This window comes from Dipodomys ordii, unplaced genomic scaffold (assembly GCF_000151885.1).
Source record: "Dipodomys ordii isolate 6190 unplaced genomic scaffold, Dord_2.0 Scaffold12, whole genome shotgun sequence".
Lineage (NCBI taxonomy): Eukaryota > Metazoa > Chordata > Mammalia > Rodentia > Heteromyidae > Dipodomys > Dipodomys ordii.
This window is the reverse complement of record NW_012267228.1, coordinates 24,082,891-24,102,960: the sequence shown is the minus strand read 5'-3', so window position 1 is coordinate 24,102,960 and position 20,070 is coordinate 24,082,891. Positions and strand designations below refer to the sequence as shown.

The following is a 20,070-nucleotide window of genomic DNA, read 5'->3' as shown; positions in this document are numbered from 1 at the left end:
TAAGTAAAACAACTACTCAGGATTCTTTTATTTCAACTCAATATCCTAGATTTATAGAGGAGTGCACTGTTGTTTTCTTCTGATTCCTTTGTAAAAAGGACTGTTTTAAATAAGGTGAAATCTAGTGAAATAAAAGAAAAAGTGTCTTTTGTCCCCAGTTCCTATGTTAACCTGGTTGCTCTATCATCCTTGGAGTTCTCTAGTTCCCCTTCAGGTTCGAGTTCTTTGTTCAAGCTTGGTCCTGGGAGTAATGTTACCATCTTTAAATTTGGTCATGGAATGTGTTACACTGTCCCTCTCAGGGAAATGCTGCTCAGTTTGGCTTGGTTGGTGACGTTTATTTTCTTTGGCAGAGAAGCTGATTGTCGAAGGGCATCTAACCAAAGTGGTAGAAGAAACAAAGCTTTCAAAAGGTTGGTTCTCTGATTTTTCTATATTTTTTTGACAGTTCTTCTGGATAAATGTAGGTTAGTGTAAATTTTCAATGTCATAATATTTTAACCATCCGTTTATTTCTTCTGACTCTCAAAATGGCAATTCAGTAAACAATATCAGATTATATATAAAATAATTGGATTTCTCCTTTTAAAAAGATGTCTTAATTGGAAATTCTTTCAAAGTGGTTATATATGTATGTGTTTTTTGAAAGTAATATTTGTTACAGGTTTCTTTAGTATTAAAATTTGGTTATGATCTTTCTGTCCGACCTCCAGTATTATTTTCATCTTTGATACAAAAATTTTAATCAAACACAATGTAAGCTTTTGTGTAGTAAAAAATGCTTAGTTTCATTGGAGAAGATGGTAATTTTTAATTTCTATGCTTATTTAATATTTCCTTACCTTTTGACATCCCTGTATAATTTAAATGAAATCAATCAGTTTGTCAATGAAAATCTTCTTACATTTGGGGACAAATAGTTCAGTAACAGCCAAAGTAGTTTACTGTGTTAATTCTTTGTATTGCATTATCAGAGTTAGGGAAAAAAAGTGAACTTAAAACATCATATTGTCAAGTTACTTTTATGTATAAGGAAGTTAGGCAAATCTGGTGGAATGTGCTCATTGTCATGGCAGAACTTTCAGCAGGCTTTGCTGATATAAAATTTAAATATAGATACCTAATCTTTTTGGTCCGTTAAAACAGTGATAAAATTGTAGAACATTTAATTTTAGTTGCTCTATTTTGCCAAAACAACTAGATTCATTTAGCTTTTAAAAATATTTTAAAAGATGGTGTTATTTCATATATCTAGTGGCTTTCATTTTGGATTTTGTGCACGGTAGAGACCATATTTGGAGAAAGAATGCCTAAAATATGCAGCACTAATATTGTTCTGGCAAACAGGCATTGAGTTTCAGAACAGTGAACTATTTTTAGTACATATGGAAGTTTTATTTCATCTTACTAAAGTGAGATGAGAACAGACTTTAAAATAGGTTTTACTTCACCACCTAAGTACCTATTCAGATAAGTTGGTGGAGTAGCCTGCACTTGGAAGTCTGAGGAAAGCTCGGGTGGAGGGGTAGAGTCGCAGAATGGGTGCTTCTTGAAAGAATAGTAGTATCTTGCTGTCTTAAGAGTTCTGTGTAATAAATTGCATCTCTGGTACATTTACTTGAATTTAGTGGTATCATCTTTTTAAAAGTATTTGTACACTATTAGTGATTTTTAAATATAAACTCTAAAATATAAATTGAAATTTTTGAATAATATGGCTTTTTAATTTTTATTGTTAATATAAAGGTGATGTACGTAGGGGTTGCATTATGTAAGTCAGGGAAAGAGGACATTTCTTTTTGGACAGTCTCACCTCTTCCCTTGCACTCTCCCAATTTTTCCCTCCCATCCCCACTCACAAGTTATAGTTATTTTCAACATAGTATCTTGGGAGTAGACTGCTGCATTTGTTTACCCTTTTCCCACCATTTCTGTCCCTCCCCTCCCCTTCCAAAGACAGATAAAAACAAGACAAAAAGAAAACAAAGCCAGGTGTCATTGGTTCACGCCTGAAATCCTTGCTACTCAGGAGGCTGAGATCTGAGGATTGCAATTCAAAGCCAGCCCGAGTAGGAAAGTCTGTGAGACCCTTATCTTCAATAAACCTCCCCCCTAAAAAATAAAATAGCAGAAGTGGTTCAAGTGGTAGAGTGCTGCCCTTGAGCAAAAATCTCACAGACAGCATTCAGGCCCTGAGATCATGCCCTGAACCAGAGGGGGGGCAGAGGGGGGGCAGAGGGGAGAGGGAGAGAGAGAGAGAGAGGAGAGAGAGAGGAGAGAAAGAAAGCAAAGGAAAAAAAACAACTCTTGTTTCCATTTCCTGGGGTTCATTTAAGAATATGGCAGGGAATGTGCATATGTGGCAGAGTGCTTGTCTAGCATGCATGAGGCCCTGGGTTCGATTCCTTGGTACCACATAAACAATAAATAAATTAATAAAAGGAAAAATAACCATTAATTTTTTAAAAAAGAATATGCTTTTGACCCAGCAGTTGCACTTCCAAATTTTTATTGGTTTGATTGGGTTTGGGTGTGTTTGTTTTTTTTTTTTTGAAACAAGGTCTCATTATGTGGTTCAGACTGGTCTTAAACTTGTAATCCTTTTACCTCAGCTTACTGAATGTTGGGATTAGAGGTCTGTGCCACCATACAGAGCTTGGTTTTCATTTTAAGGAACCAATTAGATAAATATGCAAGGATGAGCAGGGAGCTGGTTGCTCACCCCTGTAATTCTAGCTACTCAAGAGGCTGAGGTGTGAGAAGCTATTTCAAAGCCAGCCTAAACAGTAAAGTCATAGACTCCTATCTCCAATTAACCACCAAAGACTCAGAATAGAGCTTAAGAGGTCTAGCATCAGACTTGAGAAAAAAGGCTGAGTGACAGCACCCAGGCCCTGAGTTCAAGTCCCAGGACAAGTACTACATATATAAAAGGAAGTTTCAATACATTTTAAAAGCAATGAGAAAGACATTACACATCTGTAATTTCTGAATTCAGTAAATGAGACAGAAATACTGCAACTTGAACCTAGCCTGGGTGATAGGTTGGTCCTGTCTCCAAAACATAGATAAAGTGACAAGAAGGAAATATAGTTAATGATAATTTTTTTTTTTTTGTCGGTCGTGGGGCTTGAACTCTGGGCCTGGGCGCTGTCCCTCAGCTCTTCAGCTCAAGGCTAGCGCTCTACCACTTGAGCTACAGCGCCACTTCCGGTTTTCTGGTGGTTTATTGGAGATAGGAGTCTCACGGTCTCTCCTGCCCGGGCTGGCTTTGAACCGCGATCCTCAGATCTCAGCCTCCTGAGTAGCTAGGATTACAGGCGTGAGCCACCAGCGCCCAGCTAATGATAAAAATTTTTATTAAATAAATGTGGCATGTAAGTCCACACAATGAGTAGAATTCATCCTTGAAGAATAATATACAAGCCAGGCATCAGTGGCTCATACCTGTACAATCCTTACTATTTAGGAGGCTAAGATCTGAGGATAGCCGTTTGAATACAACCCAGTCAAGAAAATCCTACTCTTATCTCCAGCTAACCACCAAAAATAGCTAGAGTGGAGCTGTGGCTCAAGTTGGCTCAAGTGGTAAAACCCTGGCACACCTAGACTCTGTTTTCAAACCCCATTCTTGGCATATACACATAAAGAATAATACAAATGCAACTCCTTTGTGCAATTACTAAAAAAAAAAGATAATAAAAATAATTTAAAATGTTTTCAATCTGGCTATAAGTGTCTTGAGACAGTATGATCTTGATTTCAAGGCTTATACAGGCTTATAAAGACTATATCAAAAGCCAAATACAAAAAAAAAAAACAAAAACTTGTGGTTCAAATGATAAAGCACTTGTCTTAAATGTATGAGGCCCAGGCTCAATAATCTGTGTGCCAGAGATAAATATACATATGGATTAGATTAGATAAGATAGATAGATGTTTGTATGGATTTTTTTTTGTACTAGTCCTGGGGCTTAAACTCAGAGCCTGGGTGCTGTCCTCAGCTATTTTTGCTCAAAGCAGCACTCTACCACTCTACCACAGCTCCACTTGTGGCTTTTTAGTGGTTAGTTGGAGATAAGAGTCTCATGGACTTTCCTAAATGGGCTGTCTTTGAGTCACAATGCTCAGATCTCAGCAGTGAAATAGGAGGGCCTGGTGCAATGTGCTAGAGAGCTGGGATTATTGGAGATCTCTGTACCATATGAGGATCAGACTGCTTGTGCTGTTAGGAGAAACAGTATAGATACTGAAAGAGCAGCAAAGGCAGAAAAGAAAAACTAAATACTCAGTTTGGGGCCATCAGATGTAAAATACAAAATAAAGCAAAACTAATATTTTTACAACAAAAGAAAATACACACCAGGCGCTGGTGGCTCACGCCTGTAATCCTAGCTAATCAGGAGGCTGAGATCTGAGGATCGCAGTTCAAAGCCATCCCAGGCAGGAAAGTCTGTGAAACTCTCATCTCCAATAAACCACCAGAAAACTGGAAGTGGCACTGTAGCTCAAGTGGTAGAGCACTAGCTTTGAGCTGAAGAGCTGAGGGACAGCGTTGAGGCCTAGAGTTCAAGCCCCACGACTGACCAAAAAAAGAAAGAAAGAAAGAAAAAGAAACTACACTGGAATATATTGAAAAATGCTTTAGTGTCATGATCATCAAGGGAGAGTCATGTTTTTACTGTTCCCTTTATTTCTTCCAGACTGACCTCCTCTGTATCCATTTATAGAGATTAGGTATATGAGCCTGTTTTGTTTGAAAGTTTAACTTTGTAATCAAAACTAGAACGTTCTGAAATGCCTGATTAAGGCACACTGTGAATACAAAAGAGGTCACAGATTAGATTCCCACGGGCCTTCATGGCTGGTGACTTCACTACTAACCTAAATTCCTGCTATTACTCAGCAGTGACTTTTTACCACAAATGGACGTGGGACAAGAAGCAAAGATTTCTTGCCACTTATTATACATTTTATAAGCTGTCAGGTGTTCTTCTATATAATTTTGTTTTAATATGTATTAAATATTTCGACCCTGCATGATTTTAGATGTCTTTTATATCTTTTAAACTGGAATATATCTCTTAAAATTTAGATTGTAAAGCAATTTATAGCCACTAAAAGTTTGCAAGCAACATGTAACTATAGATAACATTAATAAATATCCACCAGGAATTTACCTCCAGAAATTATCATTAATATCTCTATTATAGCTGCCTGTGGACTTTGAAAGTATATATAACATTAAAAATTCTGATTGCCTGGTGTGATGTGTAGTCCCATAATCCCAGCATTTGGGAGGTTGAGATAAGAGGATTGGGAGTTTGAGACTAGCCTAGGCTACATAGTGAGACCTTATTACTGAATGAATAAATAAATAAATATTGATGTACGTGGGGTTATAGTATAGATTCTGATCTTCATCTTAATATTTACTTAAATTAGTAAGTATATCTTGAGCATTTTTCATTCTCAATACATATATCTCATTTTTCAATAATGAACAATACTGCAGTGACAATTCTTACTTATACTTTACGTGAGAAAAGACAGGCTAAAATCAACATACTAGAGAAGTGAAGACCTTTAAAGGTGATAGAGCGTAAAGCATATCTTACAGAATGAACAGGCTAGATAGAGAGAATGGTAGTTGAGGTTAGAGAGATACAGACTCAAGCAAAGAATTGAAGGCTGTAATGAGCTGGCAGGCTCTAGCCTAGAAAGAAGCACAATGAGTGAAGCAGAGCTCCTGTGAGAGCCATTGCAGGTATTTAGAACTTAATTCTGTTAGGGCCTGGTGGGGAATGGGGAGATGCTGTAGGATTTGATCAAAGAAATGACCCCCTTTGTAAATTCTGTTCTAAAGGATGCTATTTCAGATGAGAACCTGAGGCCTAATTAATTACTGGTCATCAATAGACTGTTGGCTTACAATTAGGATTTTTAGAGCAATTAGTTGAAAATGGCCTAGAATGACTTCATTGGATCTGCTAGAATATCTCTTAGAAATAATTTCAAAACTTTACTTTTGAAATTTTCTTACTGTGATTTAGTTATGTTTTCTTTAGAAATAGGCATTTTGTTTTAAATGGTGCCTTTATTGCAAATACTTGTGCTTTCCAGAATTTTATTATATAACTGTAAGCATTACTAAGACAGCCTTCTGGCTATTGTTTTCCATAGTAGTTTTCTTTCTATCATCTTTATACAAAGTCCACATTGTACTGGAAATTCTGCTGTATTTGTTGCAGTTTTGTGAACTTTAGCAAAGCTATCTTCATTTTGTTTCTAGTTGGCAAGTGAACAGCCTTGACCAAAAGCCCAGCCCTCTCTGCTCAACAGAGACATGCCACATTATAATTTAATACAATTACGTGTATAATACCCAGCATTCCATTTGGTGCTAGGGTGGTGAAAAGTAAGAGATTCAGTGATCTTGGTTCATTTTTAAAAGTATTTTACATAGCAATAGATTTTAAACATTTGTAATTTGAAGCAGTTTTCTTGATAATACGGTATTATAACAAGATTTTCACTTTTTTTTTCCTTAGTAGAAAACCAGGCAAAAGCAAAAGAATCAGACTTATCAGATACTCTGAGTCCAAGCAAGGAAAAGAGCAGTGACGATACTACGGGTGAGTTTAACAGCTTTTACAAAACTACAGGTATTGTACTGTACAGAACTGTGAGAATACAGGTGTCAAGGTTTGTGTTTTGGGAAAAGCAGTGCTTTCATTTAACAAGTCAAGCACTAGAATCTTGACTTATTTTGTTAAAAGTACCTTCAACTATCTAAATAAAAAAGCTTTGTAAATTTTACTTATTTATTTGATGTAGTTTAAGCTTTCTGGTGGATGTGAATATTATTTGTAATTATCTCTCTTTTTTCCTCCTCTGTAGATGCCCAGATGGATGAGCAAGATCTAAACGAACCTCTTGCTAAGGTATCTCTACTAAAAGGTACGTTAACATGTTTTCATAACATTTTATAAACCAGGTCATCAGATTCACCTTTTGCTACAAATTTGTCTGTACAGTATGTCAAATTATAAGTTTTAGCTAAGAGATTAAAACAGGTTTTGTAAAGTAGTATGAACTAAAATATGAAATTGTTGATGTTGTTGCCCAAAGGTTCAAAAAAAATTTAGAATAATGCCCATGTAATTGTAACCCCTCTGTACAGTATTTTCACAATTAAAAAAAATTAGAATAATCTGGATCAGTCAGCATTATATAGGAAAAGCAGTAAATGAGAGGAAATGAAATGCAGCTGTATGCCAGGCACTGGGTGGGTCATGCCTATAATCCTAGCTACTCAGGAGGCTGAGATCTGAGGATCGCAATTCAAAGCTAGCCTGGGCAGGAATGTCCGTGCGATTTGTCTCCAATTAACCACCAGAAAGCTGGAAGTAATTCTGTGGCTCAAATGGTAGAACACTTGCCTTGAGCTGAAGTGCTCAGGGACAGTGCCCAGGCCCAGAGTTCAAGCCTCACAACTGACCCCCCCCAAAAAAAAAAGAAGAAAAGAAAAGAAAAATGCAGCTGTATTTATGTTAATCCTCATGTCTCTGATAGGAACTTATTAGTACTTTGAAGTAGTTAAAAATCTTACCTTTCTATAAAGAATCATTTGTTTGCTGTTATCCTATGGTAGCAGCTGTAAATTCCATAATTTCCCAGTCCCCTTATCCTCTAGTACATATCCCATTTTAAAGATATTCTTCAAGGTGTTTGGGGCTAAAGAATTTTTAAGTGTGCCTAAAATAGGCCATGCATGTAATAGTAAACTTTTAACTTCTCTTACCTCTAAAAAGAAAGTGTATTTCTTGATATTTACTTGTTTAAAATTAAGCAGATAAGAAATAAGTCAATATTCATGAACATGTTTGTAAAACAAAAGTGTCTTGAGAGGGCGTAATTATAAACCTGTGATTGTCAACATTTATTGTTTATTATACAGAGGAAGAGTTTGGCACAGTGGGTTAAACATTTTGGGAAGTTCTTCAGGACCAGAGCAATAGGCTAAAAAAAATTATTTTTGTAGAAGTACCTATTGTTCTGCATGGGCTATCAAAGGACATCACAGTGTGATCCCTGGGTTTGAGATTATGTGGAATGAGGCCTTAGTTTTATCCAGCATGACCCTGCTGCTGGCCTGGTTTCCACTGGTGACTGTGGCTATGGCTGTAGAGGGAGTAAAAAATGTTCCTAAGTCCAAAAAGCCTGGATTTGACTTTTCTTTCCCATGAATACTGAAAAATCACAGGGCTTCTTTTTTTTTTTAATTGTTATTATAAAACATGTACCGAGGAATTAGAGTTCCATAAATCAAGAACAAGTACATTTGTAGCCAGGTGCTGGTATCTCACACAAGTAATCCTAGTTACTCAGGAAGCTGAGATCTGAGGCTCGCAATTCAAAGCCAGTCAGGCAAGAAAGCCCATGATACTCTTCTCTCCAGTAAACTACTAAATAAAAGCCAGAAGTGGCACTGTGACTCAGATGGTAGAGCAATAACCTTGAGCAAAAAGGAGTTCAGGGACAGTGCCCGGGCCCAGAGTTAAATCCCGAGAACCGACAAAAGAAAAAAGAAAAGAAAGAGTACATTTCTTTCAGGACATTTTACCCCCTTCCCTCTCCCTTCTCTCTCCCCCCATTTTTACCTCCTGTCCCTACCTACAAATTGTATAGTTCATTTTCAACATAATGTGTAGTGAGTACCATACTTGCATTTGCCACATGGCTTCTTAATCTACCTTTGATTGACTTCTAGAATGGAGAAAGTTTTTGAGGGCTGCTGATCCATCCAGCCAATTACCAATTTGTCCTTAAATATTTAAAACCATAATTTCCAGCATTCTTACTGATCCATAATCACCTCAGAAGACAGTGTTGATAAGACAATGTCATAATAGCAAATATATGTTAATTTGTAAGTCCAGACCAGTCCAGGAATCTTACCTGCTCTGAAATGCAATTGTGTAAAATGTTGTTAGTGATACTGGGAAAAGAAAAAAGAAAAAACCAAAACCAAAACCTGGAGACCTTTATGGAAATGTGAAAAAACAAAAACAACGGAAGTGAATGAGTCATAAAGTTTGCTGGGCACTGGTGGCTCAAGCCTCTAATCCTAACTATACAGGAGGCTGAGATCAAGAAGATCATAGTTCAAAGCCAGCCAGCACAGAAAAGTATGTCAAACTATCTTCAAGCCAGCCAGCACAGAAAAGTGTGTGAGACTATCTCCAAGCAACCAAATACAATGTATGAAGCTTGTTTGGATAACATTTAAACAGTTCAACTAGAAGAGAAATTTGAAAAAAATGGGGAAAATGTAATGCTATGTAATCAGTATCAAGAAATTGCTTGTTTTTTAATATAATAATATTGTGTTTAGTATTTTATAATCTTTTATATTTTAGATTTTATGTAGTTTATATTTTTATATTTAAGTATATATGTATGAAACTTTTAATTGATCGGGAATACAAGAAGAGAAAAATCAAGATACCTTCTCAGACAAAGGAAATATTAAAAACCACATGCTAAATAAAAACATGGGTTAGATTTGGGGGTTGATAGGTATAACATTTCATTGTTTTATAAGTTTGAGTGACTCGTGACAAAGTTTAGTGGCTTCTGAGCACAGCAATGATATGATCAGACCTTCATTTGGGAAGTTTACTGATTACTTGGAGTAGGGAAAGGCTACATGTAAGGCCACATTTAGGAGTTGTAGGTAATTGTTGAGTTTGAACCAGGATGATTGCTGTAGAAATTTAAACCAAAAAATACAATCCAATTTGAGGCTATTGTTCTTGTCTTTCATCCTTAGTTATCTCACCTACAGTGCATAAGCATGAAAAGCGAAATATAGGAGAGAAATAGGAAGTCATATACAGCCCTAGCATTTGACCTTAAATGACTGAAAGGATAGTGATTTCATTACCAAAAATATCTATTTCTGGAAGAGCTGTCCTGCTGGGAACAGTGATGATTAGTTTGGCCCCTGATAAACAAGAATGACTGCAGGTTCTAATTTGCCTAGAATTGTTTGTCTCCATTGTCCCAACGTCTTTTGTTGTTGGTGGTTGTGGGGCTTGAACTCTGATCCAGAGTGCTGCTCAAGGCTAGTGCTCTACCACTTGAGCTACAGCGCCACTTCTGGTTTTCTGGTGGTTTGTTGGAGATAAGAGTTTCATGGACTTTACTGCCTGGGCTGGCTTTGAATCACGATCCTCAAATCTCAGCCTCCTGAGTAGCTAAGATTACAGGTGTGAGCCACCAGCGCCTGGCTTGTCCCAACATCTTTATCAAAAGCATTCATTCTCATTTTCAAAGATGACCCACTTTTATATGATCACACCAGGAACTGGAAATTAAATATAGTACAGAACAGTGCAGGGACTAAAAAGTCATTTCACTTATTCCTGAGATCTTTTTTTTTGGGTCTGGGGTGATACAGACTGATGTATATATAGAAGGAAGAGACAAGTACTTACGTTAAAAGCATTTTAATAAGTGTAATGGAACTTTGGAAAGCACCACTTCGTGGCCAAGGACAGAGTTCCCAAAGGAAATGATAAAAATAAATGAGGCCAGGTGCCAGAAGCTCAAACCTATAATCTAAGCTACTAAGGAGGCTGAAATCTGAGGATCATAGTTCAAAGCCAGCCCAAGCAGGAAAGTCTGTGAAACTCCTGTCTGCAGTTAACCACCCATAAAAAGCCAGAAGTAGAGCGGTGGTTCATGTGGTAGATCATAAGCATCCATACCCTGAATTCAAGCCCAAGGACCAGCACAAAAAAAAAAAAAAAGAATATGCCAAAGGGGAAAGGGGAACTGTATTATACTCATGTTCATAAATAGAAGTCATATTTAGAATAGGAGTAACTTGACTCTAGGCGTCAAGTATACAGGAACATGAATGTGGTAGAACATAGGCCCTGTGGGGAAGATGGTCAGAAAGATGAGATGTGGTCAGACAAAGGAAGTATCCAGGTTTGGGGATTCTCTGCACATGAGTGAGTGCTGGTAGCATGAGGAATTTCTAAGCAATGAGAGTGATAAAGGAGCCAACCACAGATCCACCTATCAAGAAGGAACCTGGCCTGTCAGAAGAAGGGCTAAGGGGTGAGAATTTGAACTATGAAAGGCCAATGTCAAAGGTAAACTTGCAGTTCATCTGTCACCTGAAACTGTCTCACATACCAGTTTGGCACAATCAGCTTTCTCTGTCACAAAAGTGGTTCTTACAAACCAACCCTAGAAATGCCAGTCCTTCTAAAAGGAAAAGTGATGGGAGTAGAAAGAGAATGCACCCTGGCCTTAGCCAGATCGCTTATGTCAGTTGATAAGATGACACATGCTGTAGCTAGATGAGCTTTTTAATAAGTATGCATGTTTAAACAGATCTTGAAAGAGAATACTTTGATTTGACCCTTTTACCATGTGGCTTAGTGTGTCTGTACCATGTTTGCCACAAAAGTCAGATTTAATTTAGGATATTTTTATAGAAGTTCTGTGGATCAGGGCTGATAGTTCTATACATAGTATGCATTTACAAGACTTATTAGCCTTTGTATGAGAAAACCTCACACTAGCCCAAACCTCACACTAGACAGTTCTGAAGATATTCTATCATATTAAAGGAACAAAACATTCTTTGGCTTTGTTTTGTTTTTATTTTTATTTTCATTGAAGCAGTTTAACTGTGTAGACCAGGCTGGAGTTACAAATATATGGTCTTACAACCAGCTGGGAAAACAAGATTCTATTAACATTTCCAACTATCATCTCTCTCTCTTTTATTATTATTATTATCTTTAAGTAGTTGAACACAAGAATTACCATTCCCTATCATATCTGTTATTTCCATTTAACTTACACATCTTTTTTTTGTTGTTGTTGGTCATGGGCCTGAACCCTGGGCCTGGGCACTGTCCCTTAGCTCTTCAGCTCAAGGCTAGTGCTCTACCACTTGAGCCACAGCACCACTTCCGGCTTTTTCTGCTTATGTGGTGCTTAGGAATTGAACCCAGGGCTTCATACAAGGCAAGCACTCTACCACTGAGCCACCTTCCCAGCCCTGACTTACACATCTTAATAAAGTGGAGGCAGGTTTGATGGGGCTGGCCTGTAATCTCAGCTTTTTAAGAGACTGAGGCGGAAGATTCATAAGGAAACCTGTCCTACCTAATAAGACTCCATTTCAAAAGATAAGTAAAATGAATTTTGCTTAAGAAGGCTTTCATTTGCCTTAATCTAGATGCTTTTCACTATTACTTGTCACCAGACTTTGCAAAGGTTTGAAGCAGATTTGTAGAAGACTCCTGTCCAGGACCAAGTACAGTGACATGAGTAGGCCTAAGCTTAAACAACAAACAAATAAAGCATTCCCCTATGCAATCATATGAAAAACAGTGAGCCTTGATCAACCTTAGCTGGAGATTTATTCATTGCCCTTCATCCAACATTGATGCTTGGTTGTCTGGAAAGAAAACTCCATACTAACTACTTGTTTGATTGTATGCATTTGTGTTTATTATATCAAATGTGATTTGTTAAAAAAAAGTTATCTCTACTTGTGTGGTCAGTTACCATTTAGAGCCATGTGAATGTATAATTTTGAAATATGGTATCTTATTTGTTCTAGTTAAAATACTGATCCTTTTAATTATTTAGTGGGGACAATAAGTCTCTGAGTTATAATAATAATAAGTATCCTAAGAAGAGCTATCAGAATTGTAATCATGTGTTTTAGTTCTGTTTATGATTCTTGCCTAACAAATTATTCGTATAAGCAGTTACCAAATGGGGATTTCATAATTCTTCACAACTTCTATATGTATTTGCTGACATTCTACTAGAAATAAGAATCATTTCTTTTTTTTAAGTTTCTTATATTTATTTGTTTCAGTGAATTTATGGATTTTTATTGTATTCAATCTCTTCTAGAGACATTTTTGTTTTGATTTGAAGGGACATCTACTAACATATAGTCAGTAGAGACACAGAAATGTACTAACTGCTGCCAGTATTCAGGGCAGCCTTACAGCAAAGGATTATTCAAGTCAAAATTGAATGTAACTGAAAGATCAAAAACTCTTTAGCATAGAGCTAAGAAAAAATCTACTCAGGAGTTTTATGAAGTTTTGTTTCTCTTTTTTTGAAAAATGAGATTTAGGCATCATCATACCTCTCTCCTAAACAGTCAAGACTTTGTCCTACATGACGAAAGATTGAAAAATGAAGATCAAAAGATTTGCAGAGGCTGGGAAGGTAGCTGAGGGGTAGAGTGCTTGCTTTGCATGCATGAGGCCCTGGGTTCGATTCCTCAGCACCACATAAACAGAAAAAGCCGGAATGGTGCTATGGCTCAAGTGGTAGAGCGCTAGCCTTGAGCTGAAGGGCTGAGGGACAGCGCCAGGCCCAGAGTTCAGGCCTCACGACCAACCAAAAAAAAAAAAAAAAAAGGCTTTGGAAAGTGCAGTGGTACACATCTATAAATCCAAGTAATTCCAGAGGCTGAGGAAGGAGAATTGAAGCCAGTCTGGGAGCCATAGTATGACCCCTATTAAGGGGGGGGGGGGTAGGAAAGGGGAAGAAAAATTCTGTCAGAGAAAAAGTATAGCTGATGTGACATCTTTGCCACTGGGGAAAAAAAAAGTCTTTGCCTGACATGCTTCCCCCAGTCCAAAAAAGCTTTTGAAGGAAGAATTGATAGTTGACTAGAGTAAATGAATCTAGAGCCAAAAATAAGTTTCTCTTTCCTCCAACCCTTTCTTTTTCAAGAATAAAACATCTTGACAGGAAAATAGTTATCTAATACATAGATATGAAAATACATGTAGGTAATATCCAAGATCAATATATTATGAAACGTCATTCTTAGCCCTATTCTGATTAATTGAAGTTGTGGCTGAAGTATTTCATGGTAGTAGAATATGAGTTACCTGATGATATGTTTGTCAGGAGTTTAGCCACAGAAAGCTTTAATGCAGTAGAAGAGCTGAGTCACTAAAGAGAAAGGAGATCAGGGAAATAATATATTTAAGATGTAATACTGAATTAAACCATTTAAGGTACCTCAGTTAATAATTCAGAGTTTGAACATCATGTTAGGGAAATAATGACAAAGTACAGCTTTCAACCTAGTTTTAAGTGCCTATTTCACAACTGACTGCTAAGATAATTTCCTCTTAAAGAGTTTTTTTTTCCATTTCCAGAGAAATTTCCAGCAAAATTATTCTTTCTTGTCAAAATTTTAAAAATTGGTGAATATAGCATATTTTAAACCTTGCATAAGTTCTATACGAGTGAAATGTATAATTTGATATATATTTTATAGTGACATCATAAATTACATTGTTTAACAGTATTTATGTTCTTTGTCTAGGGTAATATGACTAAAATGCTTACTATAATTTGCTTTTAAGTTTTATTTAACTCAGTTGTGCTATGTTATTTAACTGTGCATGTCTAAACATGAAAATGTTTGCCAGTCTGTTATAGAGATAGTTGTGGTACTAACACTTGCTTTTAAAATAACATGTTTTTGTCAGATGACTTACAGGGGGCACAGTCAGAAATTGAGGCAAAACAAGAAATTCAGCATCTTCGCAAGGAATTGATTGAAGCCCAGGAGCTAGCTAGAACAAGTAAACAAAAATGCTTTGAACTTCAAGGTGAGATCAAGATTACTTTGATTCATTAGAGGATATATGGAGGCAGCATGATATAGTTGGATGGCCCCAAACTTGGAGTCCAGAAGCATGGTATATTGCTCTAGATCCATAACTTCATTAGATTAACCTCTATACCTATGTTTCAGATCAGTAAAGTTAAGGTGATTTCTATAATCCCAGCTAATCATCAGACTGAGGAAAGAGGATCATGAGTTTGAGGCCAGCCTGGTTAGCATAGTGAGATTGACTCAAGAAAAAAGCATAGTACTGGAAGCATGGCTCAAGTGGTAGAGAACCTGCTGAGCAGGTGCACTCTTGAGTTTAAATCCTATAACACACACACACACACACACATACACTGTCTACTAATTTTGTTCTGGCCTCTTTCTTTCCTAGAAGCTTGCTTATCTGTAGTGTCAGGCTAGTGGAATCAGTGCTGTTTCTTAAAGTTTGTTTCCATTCATTCGCAGTATTTACCTTTCTGTATTTAATTAATATCTTGGAGAACCTTAAAACGAGGAAGTGAATGGTCTATGGAATCCTCATGTTTTCTAAAATGACCTTCCTGACTAGAAAGAAAATTCATATACCAGGAAAAAAGGAACTGAAACTTTTCATTACTATTTCCTTCCTTTCTTACTTCTTGAAGAAATTGGTATATTGAAGAATTGAGGAGTGGTTTTATAGCATTTGCCTATCATGCATAAGGCCCTGAGTTCTGTCCCTAGCACTATGGCACTATGGGAAGAAGGAAGGAAGGAAGGGCTGAAGAAGGAAGGAAGGGAGGGAGGAAGGAATGAAATTATTGGTTTTACTTTACTTAGAAGGAAATTAGTATTCATTTACTTGAACTTTTCACACATACATTTAATTACAATAAAATATTTTTTAGTCATTAGTTACTTAAATTCAATGCTTACTCTTGCTTGGCAGTAAACATGAGGATTTAAGACTAAAAAGTTAATATTAAGACTTGAAGTTTCCATAGAGCACTTTTACAAGCCCTGATCAAACCCCAGAAACCCACCCAACACCAAAAACCCTTTGAAGTTTGTCATGTAACAACTGACGTGATGATAGAATGCCTAGAACTGTGTTACTTACTGCTTTTTTGTGCTCCTAAAATCTTAACAGCTAATACTGATGATACTTATGGCCTAATGTTTATGTCCTTTAGTAAGCTTTAGGAGAAAATATCCTAGGAACTCCCAATTATTCAATTGTGAATTCTTCTGTTAACTCACAATATTAGATAAACTGTGTTTTTACTTTTAGCTCTTTTGGATGAAGAAAGAAAAGCCTATCGAAATCAAGTTGAGGAATCTGCTAAACAAATACAGGTTCTTCAAGGTATGGCTATTGAAGATTGCTATTTTTAGTGATTCAAAAGATAGGGAAATTAAGGGGCAGAAGGTTCCCCTTTGTCATGGCTTTGATTCTTCTCTAGAACCTGCCATAACTAGATTATTGGAGCCCTTTTGTTTAAAGAAAATATAAGGGGAAATTCTCCAGGAATATATTATTAAGCACATAGAGTAAAAAGAGAATTGTATTTAGTAAAACTGACATTCTTGAGTCACTACTGGGAAAAGTTGGGGGCAGGAAATATGTTTGAGCCTTAACACTTTTAGTTTGCTGATGTACCTAATGCTAAAAACATTATTTGCACTGCAACAAAAATTATGCCACATGGAATGGAATGAAGGTCTCTGCACTGCCTTCATTAATAATGGCTTCTAGCCATTCAGTACCATCATTTGTCCATGTCTTTGTATGAATTATCATGAGATCATTACAGGCATCACTAGGAAGACCCTTGCCTGTCAAGATTACTTCAAGCTTAAACTCCTAGAAGTCATAATTGTGAGATACCACTAGAGAGCACTTTGTTCCTGTTCTGTTGTAAAATTCCTAAAGAAAAATTAATTTGTCTTCATGGCCAAAATAGTAACCAATATTATTTAAAAAAATTTAGCTTGAGCCTGGCGCAGAAAAAGTCCATGAGACTTTTTACCTTCAATAAACTACTCAGAGAATGCCTTAAGTGGTGCTGTGGCACAAACAGTAGAGCACTAGCCTTGACTACAAAGAAAGAGGCTCAGGGACAGCACCGGGACCCTGAGTTCAAGCCCTACGATGGGCAAATAAATAAATAATATTAAATAATAAAAATTTAGCTTGAGCCAGGCGCTGGTGGCTCACGCCTGTAATCCTAGCTACTCAGGAGGCTGAGATCTGAGGATTGCGGTTCAAAGCCAGCCCGGGCAGGAGAGACCGTGAGACTCCTATCTCCAATAAACCACCAGAAAACCGGAAGTGGCGCTGTAGCTCAAGTGGTAGAGCGCTCGCCTTGAGCTGAAGAGCTGAGGGACAGCCCCCGCGACCGAACAAAAAAAAAAAATTTAGCTTGATACCTGGACATCAGTGGCTCATGCCCATAATCCTAACTACCAAGGTTTGAAGCCAGCCTAGACAGAAAAATACATGAAACTGTTTCCAAAATAACCAACAGAAAGCCATCAATTGGTAGAACAACAGTCAAACAAAAAGCTGAGCAAACACTAAGCCCTGAGTTCAAACCAGTACTACCAAAAAAGAAAAAAAGTTTTTTAGCCTGAAAACCAAAGTGGAAACAAATAAGTAGGCAATATTTCAGAAAAGATGGGAGTCATTTTTGTGAGGATTGTGATTTTATTTGTCTAAAAATACCCCAGTCTTTTTTACTTATTTTTGGAAGTCTTTAAACTTTTACTATACTTTAATGCCATTAGCTATTAGTTCATATAAATATAATTTGTATCTGCATTTCAACATAAACATATGGACAATTTTGTGACTTATTCAAACCTTTTTTTTTTTTGGTATATATGCAGCCTGGGGCTTGAACTTAGGGCCTGGTATTGTCCCTAAACCTTTTTTGTTGTTGTTGTTGGTCATGGGGCCTGAACTCTGGGCTTGGGCACTGTCCCTCAGTTCTTCAGCTCAAGGCTAGTGCTCTACCACTTGAGCTATAGCAACACTTCTGGCATTTTCTGCTTATGTGGTGCTGAGGAATTGAACCCAGGGCCTCATACGTGCAAGGCAAGCACTCTACCACTGAGCCACTTTCCCAGCCCATTGTAACATTTTCATATATGCATATAATGTACCTTGCTCAAATTCACCACCTGTATAACCCTTCCCTTAATCACTCCTCTCTTCTACTTTTTGTCTTAAAGCTGTCTTGCTCATGCAACATTGAGTGCCCTCTAGTGTCAGAATGTGATGCTAGGTGTGCTCCGGTGGCTCACACCTGTAATCCTAGCTACTCAGGAGGCTGAGATCTGAGGATCATGGTTCAAAGCCAGCCTGAGCAGGAAAGTCCATGAGACTCTTATCTCCAATAAACCACTAGAAAACTGAAAGTGTCACTGTGGCTCAAGTGGTAGCTAGCTAGCCTTGAGCTGAAGAGCACAGGGAAAGCGCCCAGGCCCAGAGTTCAAGCCCCACAACCGACAAAAAAAAAAAAAGGAAAGGAAAGAAATTAATTCTTTAAGGAATTGGCATCTGAACAAAAAACGAAATCAAGAAATTTAGTATTTTAAGATTTGATGGATAGATCAGGAGGTAGAGCACCAACTATGAGCAATAAAGTCAAGTAAGAGTTTGAGGCCTGGGTTGGGAAGGTGGCTCCGTGGTAGAGCACTTGCCTTGCATGCTGAGGCCCTAGATTCGATTCCTCAGAACCACATAAGCAGGAAAAAAAAGCCGGAAGTGGCACCGTGGCTCAAGTGGTAGAATGCTAGCCTTGAGCTGAAGAGCTGAGCGACAGCGCCCAGGCCCAGAGTTGAGGCCCCACGACCAGACCCCCCCCCCAAAAAGAAAAGAGTTTGAGGCCCTAAGCTAAAGCCAGCATGAAAGAAAAAGAAGAAAAAACTGGCTTCCAGTGGCCTCATTCTTATCATACTAGCTATGCAGGAGGCTGAGATCTGAGGAAGCCAGTTCCAGACTAGCATGGACAGACAAATCTGAAAGACTGATATCGACAATTAATCAGCAAAAAAGCTGGAAATACAAGTGTGTAGCTCATGCCTCTAATCCAAGCTACTAAGGAGGCTGAGATATGTGGATCTCAGTTCGAAGCCCTCTCAGGTGGAAAAGTATGTGAGATGCTTATCTCAAAAAAAATGTAAGTGGCTCTGTAGCTTAAGTAGTAGAGTCCTTGCCTTGATCAAAAGAAGCTCAGGGACAGCACTCAGGTCCAAAAAGCCTCAGGAGCAGCAAAAAGAAAAAAAAGTGTGTGGCTGAGGTGGTAAAAGTGCAAGGCCCTGAGTTCAAGTCCCAGTACATACACATACACACATGCACACACATGTGCACACAGATGAAATGTTTAATGTAATGCTTAACATTTAACCAAAGCAATTCTATATCTAGAATTCACTCTGAGAAAGTAATATAACAAATTTGATTGATAATCTCTGTCATTTGGAGTCCATTGCATCTCCTTCAGCAACCAACTAGACAGGAACATACACAAAAGACAGAAAGAGAATGAATTAAAAATCAGTCTTTTTTTATGTACGTAGACACAAAAGTCCTCAATAAAATACTTGCTATTTGAATTGCATTATGAGCAGCATTATATATAGGAAATAAACACTAAAAATTTCTAAAATAAAGGCATAGCCAAATAAGTTACAAAATAAATTATTTTTATTGAAAGATCTTCAGCAAGGGGAGAAATGAATAAATATATTTTATTATAACTTTTTTTTTTTTTGTCTGTCATGGGGTCTGAACTCTGGGCCTGGGCACTGTCCCTCAGCTCTTCAGCTCAAGGCTCTACCACTTGAGCCACAGCGCCACTTCCAGCTTTTTCTGCTTATGTGGTGCTGAGGAATTGAACCCAGGACCTCATACATGCAAGGCAAGCACTCTACCACTGAGCCACCTTCTTAGCTCTATTTTATAACATATAATTAGTTATAGTATATATACATATATATCCCTTTCTACTTAATATTTGTTTTCACGTGTGTTTATAAAGATGAAAAAAGAAGAATAAATACTGAATATTAGAATCGATTTTCTCTGTCTAGAGGAAATAATGATCAATTTTTTTCACTTTTGAATCTGTATTTTGGTTTTCGCTGTACCCAACATGTACAGAGAAACATTAAAAAGTAACAGCTTTCTATAAAGACTAGGTCAAAGCCCAACAAAATCAGCCAGAAAATGGGTACATGCAAGGAGGATGGGATAGACAAATGAAGGAGGAGGGGGGAGGAATGCAGTCAAGAATTCACTGTAGGGCTAGGATGCAGCTCAGTGGTAAAGCACCTGCCTAGCAAGTACAACATCCTGGGTTCAATCTCCAGTACCAAAAAAAGAAAAGAATATA

General features: G+C 37.4%; 1 protein-coding gene across 5 annotated transcripts in view; it reads left to right on the top strand.

Moving 5' to 3' along the window:
• Slmap (sarcolemma associated protein) overlaps window positions 1-20,070 on the top strand; it is a 75,757-nt gene that overhangs the window by 39,456 nt on the left and 16,231 nt on the right. For 3 of the 5 annotated variants that reach the window (XM_013010477.1, XM_013010476.1, XM_013010475.1), the window contains 5 exons: window positions 354-413; window positions 6,555-6,635; window positions 6,901-6,960; window positions 14,565-14,687; window positions 15,963-16,037. In XM_013010477.1, coding sequence (XP_012865931.1) covers window positions 354-413; window positions 6,555-6,635; window positions 6,901-6,960; window positions 14,565-14,687; window positions 15,963-16,037 — 399 coding nt within the window. Of the gene's footprint in view, window positions 1-353; window positions 414-6,551; window positions 6,636-6,900; window positions 6,961-14,564; window positions 14,688-15,962; window positions 16,038-20,070 lie in introns of all 5 variants that reach the window. The other 2 variants (XM_013010480.1, XM_013010479.1) reach the window with 1 other exon arrangement.